General features: G+C 49.1%; 2 protein-coding genes across 4 annotated transcripts in view; one reads left to right on the forward strand and one right to left on the reverse strand.

Moving 5' to 3' along the window:
• The first annotated feature begins 987 nt into the window (after positions 1-987).
• Positions 988-16621, forward strand: PTCD2 (pentatricopeptide repeat domain 2). Its single transcript, XM_032968889.2, has 10 exons — positions 988-1715; positions 4672-4764; positions 5947-6076; positions 6991-7108; positions 8196-8274; positions 9101-9192; positions 10530-10643; positions 10844-10918; positions 11648-11761; positions 12631-16621. The coding sequence occupies exons 1-10, from the start codon at positions 1550-1552 to the stop codon at positions 12868-12870; spliced, it is 1221 nt and encodes a 406-aa protein (XP_032824780.2). The 5' UTR covers positions 988-1549; the 3' UTR covers positions 12871-16621.
• A 2436-nt stretch (positions 16622-19057) lies between these two features.
• The window catches only part of ZNF366 (zinc finger protein 366), a 40145-nt gene continuing 35636 nt past the window's right edge, over positions 19058-23566 (reverse strand). For all 3 annotated transcript variants that reach the window (XM_076073133.1, XM_076073135.1, XM_076073134.1), the window contains one exon: positions 19058-22096. In XM_076073133.1, the coding sequence (XP_075929248.1) occupies positions 21287-22096 (810 nt within the window). In that variant the 3' untranslated portion in view covers positions 19058-21286. The remainder of the gene's footprint in view (positions 22097-23566) is intronic.

Below are 23566 nucleotides of genomic sequence, written 5' to 3' on the forward strand. Positions count from 1 at the left end.
TTGTCACGTAAACAGAACATGCCAATTCGTTACTAGTGTAGTGGCAATGATGGAGACTCGGTCTTTTCTGGAGGCAACGCGTTTATTTATAACGGTAACACAAGGTCCCTGACACAAAGGGGTATCGGCCCCTTCTAGCCGATGCCCTGGGGAGGTATCGCCTCCGGGCGAGCGTGTCCTAATCACTGGGACCACCTCTATACAGTATATATCAGCCCTCCCGCTAGGGGGACCTAGGGGAGACTAGCTGACCAAACCCAGCTAAGCTCCTCTGGTCCCGGCCCTTAGAAGGACGTCTGGCCCTGGGGGTTCCCAGGGTCCTAGTCTCAGCTCTTCAGTCTTCAGCTTGACGACGACTGGCATCTCCGTTCAGGGGTCCGCCTTATATACAGCTCCCAGGGTCACTCCGCCTCTGGCCACGCCTACTCTCTGGAACCTTCTGCAGGGACATGGATTATTGCGTAATCCCCCAGCCCCTACTGGGGGCCTGGGGTGTGTCCCTCCGGTTCCCAACCGCCCTCTGGGTTCCCTGGCCTAAGGGCGTTACTTGATCCAGGCCGTACTCGCCGTTTCCCCCTGTTGACCCATGGCTGATGCTACACCAGGTAAGTCGTGGTAACCGCGTGACGCTCACAATACCCACGACACTAGTACAGCACACCGATGTGTTGGAGAGTAAATCCACCGACTTTCTAACACGTTGCACAAGTAGGCAGCGTGCGGTAGCGTCTCGCTTGTGATGTTTACGCTAACGCGTCTCGCTTGGGGTGTTTACGGTAACGCGTCTCGCTTGTGGTGTGTACGGTAATGCGTCTCGCTTGTGGTGTGTACGGTAATGCGTCTCGCTTGGCGTGTTTACGGTAACGTGTCTCGCTTGTGGTGTACGGTAATGCGTCTCGCTTGGCGTGTTTACGGTAATGCGTCTCGCTTGTAGTGTTTACGGTAATGCGTCTCGCTTGGCATGTTTACGGTAACGCGTCTCGCATGTGGTGTGTACGGTAACGCGTCTCGCTTGTAGTGTGTACGGTAATGCCTCTCGCTTGGCGTGTTTACGGTAACGCGTCTCGCTTGGCGTGTTTACGGTAATGCATTACGCGTGTGGTGTTTACGGTAATACGTCTCGCTTGTGGTGTGTACGGTAACGCGTCTCGCTTGGCGTGTTTACGGTAATGCGTCTCGCGTGGGGTGTTTACGGTAACGCGCCTCGCTTGTGGTGTGTACGGTAACGCGTCTCGCTTGTGGTGTGTACGGCAATGCGTCTCGCTTGTGGTGTTTACGGTAATGCGTCTCGCTTGGCATGTTTACGGTAATGCGTCTCGCTTGGCGTGTTTACGGTAACACGTGTTTCGAGCCGCCTGCGATCGTAGAGGGCATGGCGCATGCACCCGGTAACAGCGCCACCGTGCTCACCATCACCACAACCATCATCACCGCGGCCAGCGAGAGCGGATAAACTTACAACTCACTCGCGTGGAGGCTCCCAGAGAGACCCGAGGCCTCGTCTCCATACCGGGCCCGCACTCTGAGCAGGGGTTTTGCGGGAGACGCCATGGGGACGCTGCTGAGGACTGCAAGGCCCGGGATGAGCCTCCTGGCCTCGGGCGCTCGGCACCACGGGCTTCGGGGTCTCCTGACGTCCGGGGCCCGTGCCCGGGGCCCTCCGTGGGACGCCGACAAGCACACGACCCCGTCGTGCTGGTCGTGTGCGGCAGGCGGTAAGGGCTCTGTCGTCCCGACAGTTCTGTTCTTTCACCTGAAAAAGGCTACTTGTGTCGTGGCCGAAACGTCGTGAGAATTTTATCGTCTTATTTTATTCTCATTCTACGTGACTTTACCGAAAGAACCAAAGAAGATGAAGCCTGACTACTTTCCCTGATCCCAACCACAACCTTAACGCATGCCGTGACACTAGTCCTAACTCTCACCATTTACGACCATACACTACTCACCTACTGTTACACCAGCCCCGTCATCTAAACCTGTATCCACGCACCGCCAGCCTTAACCCAATAACTCAAACATTACAACTGCCGTCACCCGAGCCGTGACCTCAACGCGAGCGCTGAACGTGACACCAACCTCGCCTCAACCCTGGCCCTACATTAAACTCTTATCCTACTCTCGTGCTCATCGGTAACTAGACGTATAAGCCTTACCCTTCCTAGAGCTCCGAACACAACAATCGCCCGAAGCCCCAACTCTAGCCATAACCCCAACCCTCCTGTTGTAAACCCAGCATTAGCCCCTAAATCCGACCTCACCATAACCCTCAATTCAACCTGTAACTGTCGGTGTCCTCTCCATCATAATGCTGTCCCCAACTTTCACCACGACCCAGAACTGGGTTGGATGTTTTGCAGGTTCACAGTAATTGCATCGCTTGACCATGTTCAAGTTTTAGTTTTTTTAGCAGATGGGGAACTCAAGGGACCAGGATAGGGATCTCATTTGCAAGAGCGACCCACCCGGGTCGCTGACATGAAAGTAAAACAAAATAGAGCAATTAAGCAAATATATATCGCGGCAAAACAACTGCGTCACATGAGAGACATCGAAGATAACTGCACAATGTTAACAATAAAAAAAATCCCTTGTAATCAAAGGCAGCTGGAGCAGATTGTTTTTAGACCCATCAGCACAATTACGAGAAGATTGTGGGCCCTCATCTCCTTGGTGGGTGCCACGGTGGCGAGATGTTTACTACCTCGCCTTGTACACACGAGGTCGTGGGTTCGATCCTGACGCCTGCTACTGCTGTATATTTAGAGTTTGCATGTGCCTCCCCGTAGTCGCGTGGATTTTTCTCCGGGTCCTCCGGTTTTTTCCTCCACATTTAGAAACGTGAGGTTTATAGTATTTGGTTGCTATACATTTCCACATGATAAGCCACTTTGGTGAGCTATCATTTGTCAAAGAGCTATACAGCTCAGTGAGCTTTACCTGGAGGGCTTCTTCAATTAGAACCTATGAAGTCTAACGTTATTAGTCGTAAAATATAAAATACTCTTAATTAAGAAATGAATCGACAATAACATCACGGAACATATTTTAGTGCTATAAATTGAAAGGCCAAGAGCGTTAAGTGTGCATGTGCGGTACAGAGCGTGACATTTTACCTGAAATTAACACAAAGCTATTTTTCTAAATGTTTCAAATAATTTGTTCTTGTCTCCTTCCTTCCTCGGCTTGAGTGGCTTTACCTTTTGAAATATAAACCCCTCTCACTTTCTACTGCGTTGCACGGTAGAAACATCGCTTGTTCAAATGTGTTCCGAGCCGTGTTGGAAGTTGTTTCTGTCGTAAAACGATCAATGACGACCTGATTACAGGGACTCCTCTACTTACGAACGAGTAAGCTTCCAGAGGGCTGTTCGTAAGTCGATTTGGTCGGAAGTCCAACTTTACCCCTGTCGATTCCAAACACGTTGTACGGCGTGTACACTGAACACGGTGAATGGCTTTAAAAGTTGTATAATCTCCTGTAGATGTAGATGCCACTGGTTCCTTACGTTCTGCAGATGTAGATGCCACCACCGCCATCTATTGCGAGGCGGTTTAACTTTTGACTCTCGGTCCGAAAAGGCAACTTGACTTACAAACCAGCTTTGTTCGTATCTGTGAAAGTGCGTAAGTCGAATGTTCGTAAGTAGAGGAGTCCCTGTATAGACGTCTCAAAAGTGACTGGCGTAAACCGGATGTTCTGTTTCCCAAACTTCAAATCGGCATTTTTTACTGACTTTTAAAACTACATACAACCAATATATAATTGAATAGTAATGTTTCAGAAATGTTACATGGTCAAAAAAATGGGTTTTAAAAATAAAAAAAATCCGGATAGAGTAACAAACGCACACTTTTGCTCCATTATAGTGTGAGATGTTGTTGTTGAAACAGGCCAAGGGTGTCTCTTATATGAGATGTAAAGAGAAGCGGATGTATCTGAAATGCAATTTGCAAGTGAAGGTATAAAGCATCGACACAGCGCCCATGGGTTGGCGTAAAGCACTGGTTGGCATGGACACGCGTGGAGATCGGTCGGAGACATTCAGATTGTAGACAATGTTCGAGGCTTTGATATGAAGTGTATTCTCTAATTCCTGTCATTGTCTGGAGTATCTTATCAATGGATCATCCCTGCGTTGTATTACATAACCCTAGGCAGTGTGCATAACGAATGACAGCTATGAACGAGGGTTATACGCACGCAGGGCAGAGACATCCGTCATTGACTTAAGAAAAGTACGTGGGTTTGGTAGTACACCTCGCTGATAAGGCGTGATGGTTGGTGGTCGAGACTAACGTCGGAGTGGTAGCCACAAGAGGGAATTCGTCTGAGAGGGACGTCCGCTGTGGAAATGGAGAGGTGAAATCGCAGAGCCATGAGATATGGTCACCGTTTGGCGAGTCCTTTATCCAGCAGTGGATTGGCCATGGCTGATTATGATAAATAAGGCTAAGCGCGGTGCTAACTTGCAGTGGCAGGGACTTGCCTGCCGCACTCCAAAGAGGTCTCGTTAACGCTTTCCGAGATTGAAAGCGGACAGACTGCTTCTTGTGAGCACTCCAATTCGTTATTTGCAAAGTAGTTCATCACTTTGCAAAATAAAGGCGTGGTGGAAAGCGTTACAAAATGCACGCATGAACGCGATTTTTCCTGCATCTTCTTTTTAGCTCGCAGGCATCTTCTCACCGACGACGTCCTCCGGTTGAGGGAGTTTCAGCAGAGGAAGATCGCTGCAGCCTGCCTCATTTACGGGAAGCGAGGTACGTTACCACGTGCCTCGTGCACGCACGCAAACTCGTGTCGGTCCACTCCTGGATGAGGGTTCCTCCATTGCCGTGCGGGTCGTGGGTGATTGTTCACCACATTTCACCATGCTGGGCAGTGCGGGGTTGGTGAAGGTGGACAGCATGGAGGCGTTGGAACGTGGTACAGTACAACAATGGATTTTGCCGCACTGCCCTTTGCTGCCCACCATGTAGCTTGGCAGCAGCCTGGTTGGTACCCACCCATCCGAGTCTTGTCCAGGCTCAAATTCCCTGCTTAGCTTTCGAGATCTGATGTCATCGGGCGCTTTCCGAGTGATATGGTCATAGGTGATGTGAAATGTTATTGGCATTCCCAGTCGCTGTCTGTAAGGGGGAATCAGTAAAGCCATGGATTGCGAGCATAATTCGTTCCGGAAACGTGTTTGTAATCCAAAGCACTCGTATATCAAAGCACTCGTATATCAGTTGTGATCACGTGACGCTCGGCAGACGAAGCGTATACGTACTACTCATATTGCAAGACCTCGCTCGTTTATCAAATTAATAATTATTTAAAAATTTTGCTCGTCTTGCGAAACACTCGTAGACCAAGTTACTCGCAATCCAAGGTTTTACTGTACTCGAGTTTTCAATTGAGGCACATTGTTTGTCTTCAAGTCGGTCACATCAGTGGCTACACGAAAAAGATGTCATTAAATTTGGTTTTCCACTTAAATTGGCTACAATTCCAGATTTGACATGTAGAACAAATATCACTGATTTACATTTGATGAACACTATGCTGGATCTGCACGCTGTAATGTGGTTAAAGAGTTCTGTTGAAGTGATGTGTTAAATAACTCTACTGGCACAAGGTGATGCACTGCTTGCTGTGTGAGTTCAGAATAGAGATGCCTTCCTCTGATGACAAGTGACAGAATTATTGGAATATAACTGGGACAACAATATAAAAACGGTGCAGTGGTCAATATTCATCACCTGGTTAATGGCAAGAAAATATTAATAAATTTTTGCGAAGTTTTTTTCATTAGTAATTTTTGTTCGTGTAAGACCTTTATTGTATATTCTTGGTTCTTTCGGTAAAGTCACGCAGTCACGAAAGCTTTAAATCGAAACCTTTATTGTATGTTTACTCATGAAAAAGATACACTGCATTTCCTAAACCACCTTGTGCAGATTCGTACATGGCGCTGATGGAAGAGAAGCTTGCCAATCACCAGTTGATCCTCACGGAAGATTTAAAGACCGCCGTTCATTTATGTCAGACGCCAGTTGACGCACAGCTAATCATCAAGCTCATATACAGGTCAGTTGATAGTGGCCAGCAGTTGTTTATAAAAAAAAATATATAAAAGAAAATTATTATAGGTTCCCAAACATGGTCGGAAGTGTTTGCACATTGGTTCTGTTCTTCTGTTTGTCCGTCTGTGATGGAGGGCTTGCGATAACTGTTGTAAAGACGATCGAATGTCTACCAAACTAAAGTGTAAAATTGTGTTGCTTTTAGGGTCTAACCTTCTGAGAAAACCGGCCAAATTAGTGACATGTTCCCCCAAAATTTTGAGACACAAACCAGAGTAGGACATGCGAATGAATTTTCCCCTGACAACTTACCGTCGGTTTCCATACCGCTAGTTGTATACCTACAAAGGCATGCAATTAAAATTGATTATCACACTCACGTTGCATGCAGTAGATTGTACGTGTAAAAATGGATATATTTTGCTTATTCACATGTGCCGTATGTAATAGGATGTGTGGTTACCCCTGCAGCCACTAGAGGCACTACTATCACCACAATGTCGAAACAAACGATGTTGAATTGAATCGCGACTTTAAATCGTGACGGTTGAGGGATGCTCTGGATACAACTTAATAACCCACAAAATATGTTTGTCCACCAGGTGGTGTTTGTTGGGAGCAAGCAGATTCAATGGATGGAAAAAGTGAAATATTAAGTTCAATGTGCGACCATCTGTGGGAAAATGACACAATAAAAACTATCAACAGGGGATTTCAAAGTGTTCCAATGAAACTAGCATGGGCTATCTGTACAATACATGTGTGTGCATGGGCTATCAAGTTTGTCCAGGGCACTCCTCGCTTCACTGAATAACGATGGGGTGGGTGAATCTTTCCACGTCGACTGCGGTCCAGAACCCAGTGCTGTTGACATTGACCCCGTGTCTGGCGCGATCGTTGGCTCGGTATTCTCGGCAGATATCACGCGGAGAACAGCAATCTCTTGTTGGGCGACTTTAAGTTCGGTCCTCTGGTGTGTCGCCTCTTCTACGAGCTCGGCATGGCCAAGGAAGCGGTGCAACTCCTGATGGACCGCGTGAGTAACTCCCGGCTCAGGTGCCGCCAGGGACACTTGCCCACCCCTCCTCTTGTCCCCCCCTCCGCTCACTTATCGTAACTTTAATTTTAAAAATTAGCTCCACGGCGAAGAATCGATTCGGTTTTCCTGCTTAAATTAACGCTGCCCGAGTAATATTGTTTTGTGGAAAGTCAACAGTCCAATGGTTTGGCAAAACAAAACAAAATGTTTATCGGAAAATATTTTCTTTGCATGTGGTGATACAGAACGGAGGTCTGTTCACATACAGACAGTCCCCCGGTTGCGGAATACCCGACCTACGGAAATCCGACCTTACAGAAATGTTCCCATTAATCGTAAAATTAAATGCGCGGAAATGTTTGCGTTAGCTGCCTAAGCGCAAGTAGTGCAGCGCGGTGATGTTGCGGATGAAGTGGAGCGAGGCGCGAGGCGAGCAGCACGAGGCGGGCAGCCTTACATCTTGCTCGAGCTTCACTAGGATTGAGGCAAATGGAATTCATCGTTGATTTTTGGGCTGAAATTGTTCAGTTTCCGACATACGGAGATTTTTGGTTACGGATCGTTCTGGGGAACGGAACCCTTTCCGTAACCTGGGGACTGTTTGTGTACGTGATACTGTACTTTGAAAGAGGCGCGGTTTGACGAGGCCAGGTGGCACCGCAGAGATCCTGGAGTTGATGATGGCTTTCAGCCACTCGTGATTGAACCACGTTATTGTCCGTAGCCAGTTGACTTGCTTGACCGCACATAAACAAAGCATCGCTTGAAGTTTGTTTTCGTTTTTTTGTATAATTTGTCAAAATGTTATCTCTTCTGAGCATTGGTTTTGTCTTGCGACAAACATTTCTCCTCTGGATTAAAAAGGTAACTTGAAGGGATCTCGGAAGAAGTTCTGTGGTGTCTCCTTCTCTTGACCGGTCTCTAATACACAGGGTGATGATGAACGGTTACTGCAAGAGTTCTGAATGGACACTCAGTCCTGTAGCGCAATGCCAATAGAGCAATCGTAATGGCGTTTGGAAAAAAATAAGATAATCATGATATGTTGACAAGAGTGAAATACGTATTTCACCATGCGTTCCAGAAATTGAAGGACTTCTTTGGCGACCACACGTCCTTTGCTGTCGTGATTGATATGCTGTATGAGAAAGAAGACTACGAAAGTAAGAGAAAGCACAGAACTAAACAACCAAACTTTTTATTTCACCTGGCAAGGCCCACTGAGCTACGTAGCTCTTTTTCAGAAGCAACCCCGCCACAAATGATAGCTCAACAAAGTGGCTTATCGCGTGGAAATGTATAGCGGCCAAATACTCTAAATGCATGTTTCTGATGGTAAAACATATTTCATCATGCACGATAACTCCCTGTTTTGGTAATATTTGATAACGTTTTTTATTTCTGTCAAATCATTGCTCATGAAGGCCTTTCCATTCTGTGTTGGTCAAGGGCGTTGTTTGACCATACTTCACCACGCTGGTCAGTGCGGGATGAGCTAAGAGGAGGGTGGCCAAGGACCTATTCAGATACCGCTCGCCACTGATGTTAGCCGTGGCCGAGAATCGAACTGTGGTTGCAGGGTTCATAGCGTGGTGTGCAAACACTAACCACCGTTTGACCCAGTAACTTAGTGTTAATCCACAACACCCATAGGTAACTTGGATACTACATATCGTGCATTCAGATGCGCTTCTGCAGCCAGCTATAACGGTTTTCCTTTCGATATTAGGAAGCCACTGAAGCTTTACACTTTTAAATCTAGATTGAAAGCTCACTTCTTTAGAACTGCTTTTTGTGTTTGGTTTGTTGTCCTTCCCCCACACCTCCGATTCGCACGGTTGGCTACGTACGGTGCGAAAGAAGTTCAACGTACACACAATCAAGTCTGATTGCCATGCGCCTCTTGTTCCTCGGAAACATGCGAAGGTTTGCGAACGACATTGTCATAGAACTAATTACCCTTTATTGTTGTACTCTCCGCTGTTCTAGGCGCCTTAAATGTCATCAAAGAGATGCGGCAACGTGGGACTCAGTATACTAAAGACACGTACCTCCTGGCGCTGGCACTGTGTTACAAACTGGTGAGCACTGCTTAAGCGAAGCCAGTGTTACTTTGGCAGTGGCGTGTGGGGGGTGGGGGGGGCGGGGGGATTAGATGTGTAACGATAAATCGTACTGTGGTTGAGAATCTGGTCCTTGCTGTTCGTGTTTATTTCGTGTAAAGTGTTTACGTGAGCCCTGGTGCCACCAGAGTGCGCTACGTTTATGGGGTACAGTGTTCAGAGGGCAACTTCATTGAATCGTGATCCTTAATCGTGGCAGTGAAATTGCAATGGGGGTGGGGGGGGGGGGGGGGGGTAAATGTGTGTTGACTGTGATGGGTTCAACATTATAAGCACAACCACCACAAGGTCACAATTCAAGCATTGAATCGTAAATGTTCAATAAAGTCGTGACTGGGGCGATCATTCCACGTTTAGTGGAGTGGCTTGGGGGGAGGCCTTAATTCAGCAGTGGATCGATCATGGCTCATGATGGTGATGATGGTATTGTCACGTGACATGCACGGCATGATGGGAGGTCCGAACCAGTGGTCACTATTGCACCTTTTACTTTCTGGAAATCGTCTTTTGCCTGTGGTTACAGTCTGTTCTCCTTATAACGCTATAGTTGCGTTCCTGAAGAACGCATTATGAAAAAGATTGCGTTATAATAAATAATATACAATGTAGGACAAAGCACAGTCCATGATAACACGTGAGATGCATATGTAGGCTGAACAAAGACTCAGGCACGTGGGTAGCATCCAGAAGCATCCAGAAGCATGTATCCCACCATGTGGGATACTACGCCGAGGCGGCCGTACGACCGCTTATTTTTACTCACACGACGTAGTTCCGTTCACTCGATCGCGTTATACTCAATTTGCATCCGCGTGATGAAAAAAAATGTGTTCCCTAACATTAATCGCGTTATATCCAATTCGTGTTATGAAAGCAACACGCAGCGTTCTAGCAACACAGACAATGCTCTTAAATTTCGCTTTAAAGCTTTCGTGACTGCAAGGATTCATCTTCTTTGGTTCTTTCGGTAAAGTCACGTAGAATGAGAATAAAATAAGTAATAAAACAATAAAATTCTCACGACGTTTCGGCCACAACACAAGTGAAGGCCACTTGTGTTGTGGCCGAAACGTCGTGAGAATTTTATTGTGTTATTTTATTGTATTAATTTATTATTTTATTCTCATTCTACGTGACTTTACCGAAAGAACCAAAGAAGACAACGCCCTTATTATCATGACGATGATTAGTCTCGCTATGATGACGACTCATGCCGATGGACTCCAGCTCATGGTCCGCTCGTTGCCTCCTCTGCGGGGGGTGTGGGGGGTGGGGGGGGCCCCCGTTGCTTCCAGAACACGCACGAGTCGTACGAAGTCTGCCAGAGCGTGCTGGACGACGCCGAGATCAACGTGCGCCCCGTCGCCCGGCGCGGCTACTGCTTCGCCGTCATGCTGGCGATCAACCAGGTGCATGGGGGGCGGGAGGTGCCCCTTTTGTCGAGATGGACCAGATGATGATTGCACCGGCACGCACGTTCAACACGTCGCAAGGGAACGGTTAATCCGCAGACTTGGATGAGCGGCCCGTGGGTAATTGAGAGTTACGTGTTTAGTTAGTAATTGTTTTACTTCTCCCCCCCCTCCCCACCAATTGTGCTTTTGCTTAGGGAGATCTCAAAAATGCCAGGGTTCTGTACAACCGTATCCTGAAGCCAAACTCCAAAGTGTGCCTCAATCTGCAGGTGAGTGGAGGACGGATGAGGAGCCTGGGCATGGAGGATTTTTACCATTGTACAGTTTTGGCAACAGATTGTAAATTTGCTTTCATCATCATCTTCAGTTAAAGGACACATATACAATGTGATTGGGATTGGATAAACATCCATCCAAACATCCATCCCATTGCCCAAAAAAATGCCTGCAGGTTGCCCATTTGGGATTACAGCAGAAACAACACCCCCTCCTGCGAAACACTGGGCAGGACCCTCCTGAAAAAGAGGCTTGAGACTCAGCGAGGCTCCCCTGGGCAAATGAGTGCAATAACAGTATTTGAAAAATGTATTCTCATACTCATGATACATGCATAGAAGTGTGTGTGTAAGAATAATTGATTTACAATGAATGCACCTTACATGAAGACAAGAAAATCTATGCAGGGGTGTTGTGGACAAGCTTGACGACCCAAAGCTTGATAGTTAATGTTGATGATACAATACAAACTAATTAACAATGTGAGTTGTGAAGTTTTCCAATTAAGCTGTCGCCGGTTATCTTGCACTGTATTAGTAGGTTGTGAATTTTTATTTTTTATTATCCGGGAGAGGCATCAACTCTTGAATGGTGTCATCGTCGCCACCCTAAATCGCGACGATTCCCAGAGCCCCGTTGGGGTGAGTTGACCTGTTCCTGGTCGGCGCCGTGGGTCCGCCCCCCCCCACGTGCCCTTTGCCCCCCCCCCCCCCCCGTTGCAGGTCCTGCTGGCTGCGCTGACGCGCTCCCGCGCCGAGATGCTGCACCTCCTCAAGTCCGTGCGCGACGGGAACGTCTCCAACTTCGTGCACAAGATCGAAATCTGTCGGGACGTGGTGAGCCGCGCCATCGGGGCGGACTCGCGTGCGTGCCGTGGCACGGCAGGCCCGGCACGGCCCTCGGTAGCTGGTGGCAAAACCGACTCCCGTTAGTAAAGGGTTCACAATCTTCTCGTCCCTTAGTCGTTTGGGCTGTTGAGGTCATCGCGGGTTAGTCATCAGTTGACTGCAAATTAATGGCTGTGTTGAATTAGATTTGAACTTACTTTTCCATATATCTATCTATATCTCTGAGGGGAAACATTTTTCTCGTTATGTATGCTGAACTTCTTTCACACCGTACTTGGGCAATCACGACAATAGGATGTAATATTGCAATGTGACGCATTCCTCTGTAGCAGGGTCATTGAAGAGAGGTGATCGGGTGGCTCAGAGTACGGAGCTGGCACCGCTGAGACCGTGGGTTCTCAAGTTTAGCGCAATTAATGTTCTCAACACGGTCGCCAATACAAAAAAAAACCCTTCAGATGAAATTAGTTGTGCACTTAACCCGTTTACCGTTCCAATGCTGTATGTGTACGTCATCAGCACGAAAACGTAAGACAAAATGAAATAACTTTATCGGTACACAAGTCCATGCCGGAGGGCGTGTGGTACAGTTTGGTGGCGGCTATCATAGAGTGCGGTCGTGTCGCTATAGTTCTCTGCGGCGAGTACAACGTCTTTAAAAACAACGGCACTCTGCCCTCTAAATGAAATTAACGCCGAACCGCTTGCGCGTTCCGAGATTCAGAGGTGAACGGAACCGACCCTTGCAACTCGCGGAGGCCTCGGAACGGGAAAGGGGTTAATTTGGGTGAATTCCGGCACGCGTGATTGTGACCTTGACGGGTCGCTTGCCCCTCCCGTTCCCCCTGCCCTGCCAGATGTCGCAGGTGCAAAGTTCGCTGGAGGGGGAGACGCGTGACCCGGACGGCGAGGATCTGCAGAACCTGTTGGGGCACCTGGAGCGGATGGGCCACATCTCAGCCATGCCGTTCGACACGCTGCTGTGCAGCAAGCCCAGGAGCCAGCGTAACCTCGGCGGCCAAGCGCCGAGGTTGAAGGGCAGCCGCGGCGTGGGCAGACGCACTGGGGCGCTCAGCCAGACGCTGCTCACGGAATGACGAGGACGACGAGCGTCGTGTTGACCACTCCGCACGATGTGGTGCTGCGTTGGTTAAGATGTTATTGTCGCGCAAGGACAACGAGTCGATGAGGTCAATCAATCCACCAAACACTGCAATCGCCTGCTTTTCTGTGGTCAATTACTTTGGCCGCTTTGAGAATGAACTAAAACTTAACTAAAGTTTTTTTTTTTTAACCAGGTAAGGGCCCCCACTGAGCTTTATAGCAGAAGTGAGCTGGTCACAATTGACAACTCAACGAAGTGGCTTATCGTGTGGAAAATTATATCATCCAAATAATCTGAACGCATGATTTCAAGTGTGGAAGTAAAAACCGAAGGACCTGGAGAAAAACCCACGTGACCATGGGGAGTACACGCAAACTCCAAATGTTCAGGCGTCGTGGTCGAGATCGAACCCACGACCTCCTGTACAGCAGAAGAGGTAGTTAACATCTCAACACCGTGGTGTTTTTTTACATAAATGCGCACATTTTAAATGAAGTTGTAGCCTCGCTTGTCATTCAAAGGCATGAACATTAACAGCCGGAGAAGTTTAATGAGCACCACTTTGCACCGCAAACGTTCTGTAAAACTCTTTGCTGAGCGCACAGGTCAAACACAACTCTGCTGCGGGGGAGGTACGGCAGGGTTGAGAGGTCGCAAAGTCGGGACGTCTCGAGTGACCAGAAGTTCCACACGCATCAAGAACCTATATGCCGCCGAGCCAGCACCACTCGGAACCTGGGTTGGAATCCGTGTTTGCTCGGTTACTAATGGCTGCTCAAAAAGCCGTCGCGTTCAATTTTGATTCTGCCGCTTAATTTGGCAAAATTCCGGCTCTTTGACAATATTGGTTTCAACGTCAGGTGACACATTGCTCGGCGGCAAGCGAAGGGGAAACTGCTGCCCACTACCGTGTGAAGCAGAGGTCGAGTGAAAGGATCTCGGGAAGCTTTGACGTTCACTTCCGTGGGCTGTTCTTCGAACACAAAGTCTTGCACTTCTCTGCGAGAGATTCAAATGGGTGTTTCCCGTGTCGTGACAATGGTAGCACAACTTGGATATACTTCTGGGAAAAGTTTGTTGAAATTAACACGCGATGAGAAATCCGTTTGACCCCATTCCCCGGCCGCATCGAGCAGTGGGCCCGCTGTCTTACCCCGAGCCAGCGTTTCATTCCCGCTGTGGTCTGGTGTCGGTGATGTCTTTCAGCTCATTCAAGAGCCGGGCTGGCTCGGCTCTTGAATGTTCCCATGGGAAATCCTTCCGAACCAAACTAATCCCAAGTGAGCGTGGTCGATACCACGGCCCCCCAGCTCAAGTGACCAATGCTGCACGCTTTTACCTGGGCTCACCCCAGAATTGGTTGCAACGTCGCAAGGGCAAATGGAAATTAAAGCACATGCTTTCTGGACGTAGCACGCTTAGTCAACCATCCCAGCCGTGTTGGCGTTAAAACGCGCTAAAAATGTATTGAAACATCTCGGTATGTATGTTGAACTTCTTTCACATCGTACTACGTAGCCAACTGTGCTAATCGGAAGTGCGGGAAAAGGACCACATACGCGTGTAACCCATACCTGCTTGAAAACACATTCGTAAAAAAATCACTTTCAGACTACTGTCAGGCGGCCACCATTGGGTTGGGTTAAGAAGGGCGGAACTCGCAGAGCCATACGACTCGCTTGCAGTGCCAGATTAAGATAGTGCGGGGTCTGTAACATATGTTAAAAAAGGGGCCCTAAAGTAAAAAAAAACATCTTTTAAAAAATGTACTTGCATAGTAAAGTAATTGTATTTTTTCATTTGCTATACAGCCAGATAATACGATAAATCACTAACCTTAAAAACCCAGTCGTTCACAAAAGTTGAAGGCAGTATAGTACAATAGTAATAGGGCAAGTGCAGAATCACTGAACCGGAATTAATAGCTTGAAATCATTTAGGGGGGGGGGCCTGAAAGTGCGCGACTCGTAGCAGATGTAGCTACTTTTGCTACTCGGATAATCCGGCACTGCTCACGCGGCGTGGAAACCCATATCCAGGCCCTGGTGCCGATCCTGGGCCAGAACTGGGCTAGTCCTGGGCCAGCAGAGCTCCGGTTCGGGTGGCCATGGAAACGAGGCATTGAACGCGGTGGGGCAAACTGGCCCGTGCCAAGAGCACGAAGCATCGGGCCTCAATCGTCAAGGCGGCCACGGATCTTCTTTGGAGCTGACGTGAAGTGCGCATGACGTTTGTATGGAGCGCGTCTTGAAAAATATGTAAATGTAATCTTTTTTTTCTGACAAGATGCATTGCTTATTTAAATACAGAATAGGTTATCCTTAATAAAAAATATGAAAAGCAGCGTGGTGATTATGTACAGTATTTCACATTCGTTATCAAATGCTTGTATTTAATATGCCACTGAGCAGCTACATGACGGTTTGTGTAGCGTCTCGTGGAGCGTTTGCCAATTTCTGGATTGGAATGTAATTGAATCTACAGGAAAACTAAAGGAATGGCTCATTAGAACATGTGTAATATAGCATGGGTGTGCAGCAGGTCATTAAAACAATCACGTGGATAAATCGTTCATGTACATAGAAGGCCAAATACACGTCCGCAGACTGTATAAGGTAATCGTATCACAGCGTTTTGTCAATTCGCAGCTGGATATCGGCCGCCTTGTGCTGTGTCAGCCATGTGACTTATTTTACCGTACTTCACCATGATGGTCAATGCGTGTTTGCGATGGTGGGTGGAGGGGTGGAGAGGCGGGGGGTAACCGGTTCAGACGTCGCTAATTTTATTGACCATGCTCAGGATTCAAAACTCTGGCGGCTGGGTTCGGTCTGTCGTAGCGCAGTGCGCTGGACACCGCAGCGCCACCTCTCCAACCCAGAAGTGAAAATGTCTCGGTGCGATATCAACAGTGATGGGGCTTCACTTGAAGGGCCGTGGTAGGGGGAGGGGCGGAGGTTTCCCTGGCCACTTGTTCCTGGCTTGAGACGTCACCACGGCAGTGGGTTCGTATAACCTTCACTGCTTCTTTTTTTCACCCCCTTCGTTTCTCAATCGTTCATGTTTAACTCTATGTATTTATTAACATGGAGTTTGGTGAAACGAAGTAGTTGTACTAACGTGCCCGTGCTTAATTCGCGTTTCAACCTTCTAAGAAAATCTGGCCATGTCTCGCATCCCCAGAAAGGGCATTTGGCACCCCCAAGCGGTTGCGTGCATCCCAGGTTATAAGAACCACCGCTTCACGGGATGGATTATTAGAACACTCGGCTGTACAGGAACTGCCCCCCTTAAAAGCCCCCCCCCCCCTCTTCTTTTCACATCGCTAAAAACAAGTCTGATCTCCTGGCAGCAAATTTATGGAATTGAGGGTGGAACCAAATGCCAGCGAGCGTGGCTTTAACGAGTACAAATGATTTGCAGGTTAAAAAAAAAGAATGAAGGTAGGATTATTATGGTTTTTTACATCAAACGAGCAGGAAATGGATGTCTCAGATCTAGTTGAAGCCTCGACTCACGCGGTTTACAGAGTGACTGACGGAGTAACTGAGACTTTCCTTAGCCCGACGTCTCGTGCAGGGGCACAGCAACTGTGGGAATCCGGACACCCACGTGCTTATATATGGCCAAGCCATACAAACTATAACAAACGGCCACGTTGTTTGTTCAGAAACATTTTTTGGGGGTTGAAAATGCCTCTTTCAGTACGAGTTTTCAATCATAATAAAAAAAAGTTGACTAACGCACCTTGGCGGTTTTCACTCACCCTCGAAGGTAATGGCTCGAAGGCGTGAGAAGGAACCACACAGACGAGTGGGAAGGCAGCAGCAGCCAGGCGAAGAGGAGCCGCTGCCAACAATTGCCCGAGCTCTGCGGTCCAACCTATATTAAGGTGTTACCGGATAATTAATGAGAGTTTACATGGAGCAACCCGGAGCTAACCCACGTGATGCGAGGGGGAAACACTATCCCATGCAGGCAAAACGGGTGGGAGTCCATGTTTGTTATGTACTGCTGCCTTATAACGAGCCAGAGTTATGGCAACCACCTCAATGTCCGCGGGAAGGAAAGTTTCACAACATTTGCGTGATCCACAAATCCGAGCTCTCCACAGTGCTGACTATTCTGGCGAGAGCCGTTGAATGCACAGTCGCACAAGCACAACCTCCTCTACTTACGAACGAGATAGGTTCCAGAGGTCTGTTCGTAAGTCAATTTGTTCGCAAGTCCAACTATACTGTCGATTCCAAACACGTTGCACGGCATGTACACTAAACAAGGGGAATGACTTTAAAAGTTGTATAATCTCCTGTAGATGTAGATGCCGCTGGTTCTTCACATTCTGCATATGTAGATGCCTCCTCCGCCATCTATTGCGCGGCGGTTGAACTTACGACTGGACATACGGACAGATTTGTTCGTATCTCTGAAAGTTCGTAAGTAGAGGAGTGCTTGTACGGTTTCAGTATACAGCAATTCCTCGTTTAACGCGGAAGATGCGTTCCTGAAAAATTCTGCGTTAAGTAAAAAACGCGTTGAGTGAAAACTATTACCCCCCATAAATAACGATAACCTTTGGCAAGATACAATGTACAGTTTGTACACACAGTAACTTGGTGGGACAATAACTGCCGTGTTCCTGTATCAATCCGCGTACCGTGTCACACCTCTCGGCCACGCAACTCAAGAAAATAGTTTGTCGTTGGCCGCTCAGAAACCGCGTTATAACTGCGAGCCTTCCGCGTTATAACTGCGAGCGCGTTCTGCTTTGTGCAAAAAAAAAGTGTTTCCCTCCCTGGAAGCGCCGTGTTGCAGCGAAAAACGCGTTGTGTGAGCAACGCGTTAAGCGAGGCCTTACCGTAATTACGAGCTGAGCAGAACTCGTGCGCGACGGAAGTCAGGGGGGTAAAGGTCGCCTGCAATTTACCCAGCATCCACCCGGGACAACTTCGCTCGGGAGACTACCCCCCCAGCAGCTTCCTGGGAGGGCTGAACGATTTGGGAAAAAATATCTAATTGCGATTATTGTGACATTGCGATTTTATTTGCGATTACATTTTTTTAAGTCAAGCTTCAGTTTAATATTCACTGTGTAATAGATTTTAAACACGTGATGGAGCATTACCACATTGTACCATCAAAATATGAACTGCTCTATATATTCTAATGCAAGGATGAGAACTTAAAATATATGAATTGCTTCCAACATGTGTTATTAAAATGTTTTAATTGAAATATAACACTCAAACAGAACAATTGTTAAGTTAAATAAATAAAGTTATAATAATAAAAAATAAAACATTTCTAATAAGAAAGTAATAGGACTTTTCAAATCGCAAAAAATCGCAGCCTTTGCGATTTACTAATCGCATTGTTTCAAATTGCGATTTAGATTTGAAATCGATTCATCGTTCAGCCCTACTTCCAGGGTTGCTGGTTGTCACCACTTGCCTCGTGGCACCAGAATGCTCCGCTCGGGCTGCGTCTCAGGATCCACGTCCTCCACCACCAGCATCGCCACGGATCGATCGAGCGAGGAAGCCTTCTCACGTGAGCCCTCTTCCCCCGTGGTTGTGTATCTCGAAAAGTACCTTTTTAGCCCTCCAGATGTGTTTTCACGTCGTTCCGCGCCTTCTCCGGCACGGCGTCCCGACAATTTCGCTCCCGCGTGATTCGGCGACCGAATTTTCAAATGCGGAGACTTTGTATGGAAGGCGTAACCTGGCGAGCACCTTTCCCCCGATTCCAATCGGGAGCAACATTGCCCCGTCGCTCCCGAGCGCGTTGAGAAGACGAGCCGGGCGTTGGATGTGAACTTCATGCAAGACAACAACATCATCATCACCACTGGTTTAACTACAGCACGTGCCGTAGCAGCAGCTATTGTTGAACGAGAAATGTGAGGTGCGCGCGGTTTGAATGCAAAGCGATTTGCCAGTGAGTGACTTCAGCACCCCTGGTCTGGAGAGCGACGCGAATTGCTCAGTGACAGGGGTCTGAATGGCTTGGGGATGCATGTAGAGGATGTACGTTGAACTTATTTCGCACTGTAGTAGCCAATCATGCTTCTCGGAGGTGCGGGGGAAGGACGACAAACTAAACACAAAAGGCCGTTCTAAAGAAATGAGTCGGTCGGACGGGGCGTCTGTGTGTACACAATTGTTTAAGTTATAATAAGCTTGTGTTCGTCGATTTTATTGTTGTACGCAATTGGACACTTAAGAGCCATCAGGGAAATATAACATTTAAAAAAATATAAGCGCAACAAATATTTTTTGCTTTGCTGTAGATTTAATGCAATTAACACACGAAATAAGCCACGCGGAGAGGAACAGTGGGACGATATAAAACGTGTGCTTTTCTTAGGGATAATAAAGTTGTAAGGATTGTGCCCGCACACTTTTATTAATGGTTTGAACATTTTGGTACACTATAAAGCCATTTTACACTCGCACATACATGATATGGGCAGTTCCTGTTAAAACGTGTCTCTTAATATTGCCAGCACGATTCTAATTGCAATACTGCAATGTGAATTGTACAATTTATTCGCAAATATGTCAACTCTTTTGCAGAGCACGTAACATTATCATTCAGGATGATTACAAATGTCTCCAGAAATGACGGAGGCTTACATTAAATTATTAACCAGTCCTCAAAATAACTCATGAGCACGTGGGGTACTGGAGTAATTTTCCCATTTCTACCATCAATATACCTTTCTCTATCTAAATTCCTATTTTTTTTAAAGCAGTAGGAAAATTCCCCAAATGTGTCTGTTCAGATCAATGCTGTGCAGTGCATGTCGAACAACCGGTCAGCAAGAAGCACAGTGCAGAGGTGAGTCAAAATAACACTCATCGATAATGACACTGAAGCCAGTGGCACGGCACAGATGAGACGTGGGCCCTGATGCAAAGAATGAAATTGGGCCCCCTGTCCAATATCCCCCTTCTTCATGGCCCCAGTAGCAGGACCCCTCCATTTCATAGGTGCCAGTGTCAGATGCACCTGCACCACTGACTGAATCCATACCTGTGACATGTCCATACCTCAAGCAGAGCGAAGGTGAGGGTTGCCCAGGTGTGGCTGTGTTCCAACACCTACTGCCCCCCCCCACTCCATCAAATATGCATCAGCCAACACCTCTTTCATGCGGTTGAGCATCCCACAAAGCATCATCACGTGATGAGGTGACATCACAATTTCCTTGCGATACACAACGTCAACTGTTGTGAATTCGTACATTCGCAAATGAACACGGAGCGCCGACAAGCAGACACGACGGCACAATTTTGTTGGCAAAAAAGCAAAACCACATGTGACATGTTCCACGGAGTCTCCTCGTATGCCTGCATGTCCCTGAACAGCGCCTGAAGGCGACACTGCTACGGTGATGACTTGTGAACGATTCCGTGGTTAAGCGGCGTTAGGTGAATTCTTGCGCTGTTCTTGCAATGACGCAACAAACTAAGGATGAGGATCAGTGCGATCGATGAGTTGTGCATAAGAACTCAAGAAGTCGTTTTGGTGCAGTATCGTTATTCCTGTGCAATTGTCGTGCCATCTCCAATACATAGCCGATAGTGGCTCACCCATGATGGGAATGCAGGAAAGTGACCGACCTGGACTGTGACTTTCTTTGATTTAAATTGGATTTCTTAGAATTGTTCTGCATTGCAGTCAACCGCACTCCCGGCAATGAGCACCAAGCAACCCAGTCCGGGTTTTCCAGCCACCCGCAGATTATGAAAAATAACCCCCACAGAAATGATGTGTCCCGTTATCATGTGTTCATTAAATTCTTGGGAGGAAAAAAAAACACATAATTGACGAGCCTGGCACGGATCATTGTCATACTAGTCGAGAGTCATCTCGTATATTCCTGGTGTCTCTGATTTACAAAGCCACTGTAGAAGGCAGGGGAATTACTTTGTGCGCCCAATCGCATTGTTGTTTGTCATTGAAGCTGAAATATGCGCTGCGAATCCAATGCATGCCGGGTGTTTTAAAGGCTGAAACTCACACTCCAGAGCCAAAATTCGAAATACGTGTGTGCTGCACTTCATTTGTACGCGTCGTCTAATAACTGCACGGCTGTGATGACTTCAGCTAAATCCAAAATGTGCAGGGGCTGGTTTATTAAAGGAGTTGTACTAAAAAAAAAATGTAGACAGGGCTTAAGATTCCAGCCGGCTCTGCCCTGGTCGACAACGCGGCAAATGTTTTCCAACGGGGCGCCCACTTTTGGCAAAACCTCTCGCGATATATCCTCGGCTGCTCGTCGCACGCCGACTCCGGTCGAGCAGCGACCTGGAAATGATTTTGCGAGAGACGAAGGCCCAGGCATTGGGCACGTGACGTCGGGAAGAGGAAGCCGCTGCTGAGACAAATCCCCTCCGCGCGGCTCAGATTTGCGAGCGGAGCCAGTGGCAGCCGTGCCCGTTGATGTCTCCACGGCGCTCGCACGCCGCCGCCGCCCGCACCGTCCCTTTGTAGTCGTCCCAGCTCAACTGAACATCGCGCACGGAGATCGCCTGCAGGCCCCTCCTGTCGTCGCGGTGGACCTCCTCGCACTTGACGTGGACGGGGCTCGTTTCCGTGCCCTCGGAGAAGGCGCGCGCCTCTTCCAGCGTTGTCCCGCCCGGCCTCTCGGCCACGCGCGCCGCCCCCGCCGGGTCCCCCCCCGTGCACCCCGCCCGCGACAGATCGAACGGCTCCACCTGCTCCCAGAACGCCACGATGGTGCCGTCACGACCCCCCTCTTGGGGGGTCACGCGAGGCCCTCGCGGCAACTTGTCCGAGAGCGCCCGAGCTCCGGCTCGCGCGTTCGGCTTCGTCCGGCAGCGCAAGCGGTGCTGAATCGCCACACGCGCCGCCGACGCCGCCGCCGCCGACGTCGCGGCGGGTTGGCGAAGCGACGCCTCCAGCGACGCCGGCTCGATGCGGCGGAGGGGGGCGGCCGTCACGGAGAGGGGGGGGCCGCCGGCGCGCGACGCCCACGCGGGGGGGGTCTCGGGCCGGAGCGGCGCCGCGACGTCGTCGCCGTCCCAGGCGGAGCCGTGCGGGGGGCCGTGCTTCATCTTGGTGTGCCGCGTCAGGTTGCCCTTGAGCGTGAACTTGCTGGGGCAGTGCGAGCACTGGAAGGGCTTGCGCGAGGCGTGCAGGTGTAGGTGGCCCATCAGGTTGTGCAGGCGGTTAAACTGCTTCCCGCAGATCTGCCGTCGACAGCGCGGGGGTTAGCACAGCGGACGCGCGACTCGGTGCGAGGTTGAACATGCGACGGTAACGCGGAGCCCGGTACAAGGGATGAAATGCGCTCTCCTGTACAATCCCCCCACCCCTTCGGAGCCTCTGGCTTATGGGGCCTGCACGAGTATATGCAGCGTACATAGTTTTTTTAGATGTTTCCATTTACAAGCATAGACTCGGTAATGTTTATGCCAAATATTGAGCTACGTGATTTCGAGAACGCGATTCACATTCGCGGCAGGCACTCCGTCCCCCTGATTGTCCACACGTATTAGATGCACGGCCAACGACCACATCACCTCGAATGTGCCCAATTCCACCAGTTCTCAGGAGTTAAGCGGGGATCAGCCCGGATCGTGCGGGGATGGGGTGACCACAGTGCTCGGCAGGATGTGGATAAACTGCAAAAACAGTGCAGCAAAACCCACTGTTGTCCCGTACTTCTACGCTCCACGCCTTCACCATCCCCGCACGTGCCAGTGTGGGGAAGCGTGTTCATGTGACCCCGACTCTCCGCACACCCGGGTGAGGCTCTCCTCATCCAGCAGTTGGATATCGACGAAGGGGGCTGTGCGTGCGCGTGCGTGCGCGCGCGTGCGTTCCCACCGGTAGGGCCGTCACGAGCCGCAGCGGGGGCTGATGTTCGCACGGAGGGGGAGGGTGGGGTCTCGTCAAGGGTGAATTGAATCAAACGGCGATGGAGTGACACGCTGAAAGATTTCAGTGATTTTTTTTGTGTTGCTTTTTATTTTGTAAGTGCACTTTGCGCGCAGGGACGCGCCGGGCCGTCGGGACCTCGGGGCCTGCGTGGTTTTGTTTTTGTTCAAGGCCCACGAACCGCGGAGCTCTGCGCGGTTCGTGGCGACTGCAAGTGGTGGGGGGGGGGGGGGTGCGCTCGGTTATCGGCGATGGGGGAAGATTGCAGGGGCGGCCGTGGCACATTTATTTTCCTCTATCTCGCCTCTCCCGTCTATCGGCCTATCCGTCCTTCCCTCCGTTGCTCCATTGCCATTGTACACACGTGTCACTGCTGCACAGGTGCACGTGCACACGCGTGCGTGTATGATGCGAGACGCACACACACGTGGGCGTGGTGGCTAAGGGGCGGCGGACGCAGTGGTTAGCACGCTAGGCGATGTGCCGGGGCAACCCGAGTTCGATTGCCAGCGACGGCTGCCATCTGTGGCGATCGTCAGACACCCATCCAGGGCCTCTATGAGCTCGACTTAGCCTGACATGAAGAGCGGGCACGCTGTGTGTCGGGCATCTGGTGTGGCCGGAAAACCAGGCGTCGTATCGGCCACACCACAACCTCACCTCCTCACCCATTCAGGCCGTGCCTCCACAGTCCATATGGCGACAGAGGGATGTCTCTTGTGTGTGTTTTTTTGTATCACACGACTGTGATCCTGCGCTCTGCCTCCGCTCTTGCTATT

This window comes from Petromyzon marinus, chromosome 40, assembly GCF_048934315.1.
Source record: "Petromyzon marinus isolate PM22_M1 ecotype Great Lakes invasive population chromosome 40, UKy_Petmar_22M1.pri1.0, whole genome shotgun sequence".
Classification (NCBI taxonomy): domain Eukaryota; kingdom Metazoa; phylum Chordata; class Hyperoartia; order Petromyzontiformes; family Petromyzontidae; genus Petromyzon; species Petromyzon marinus.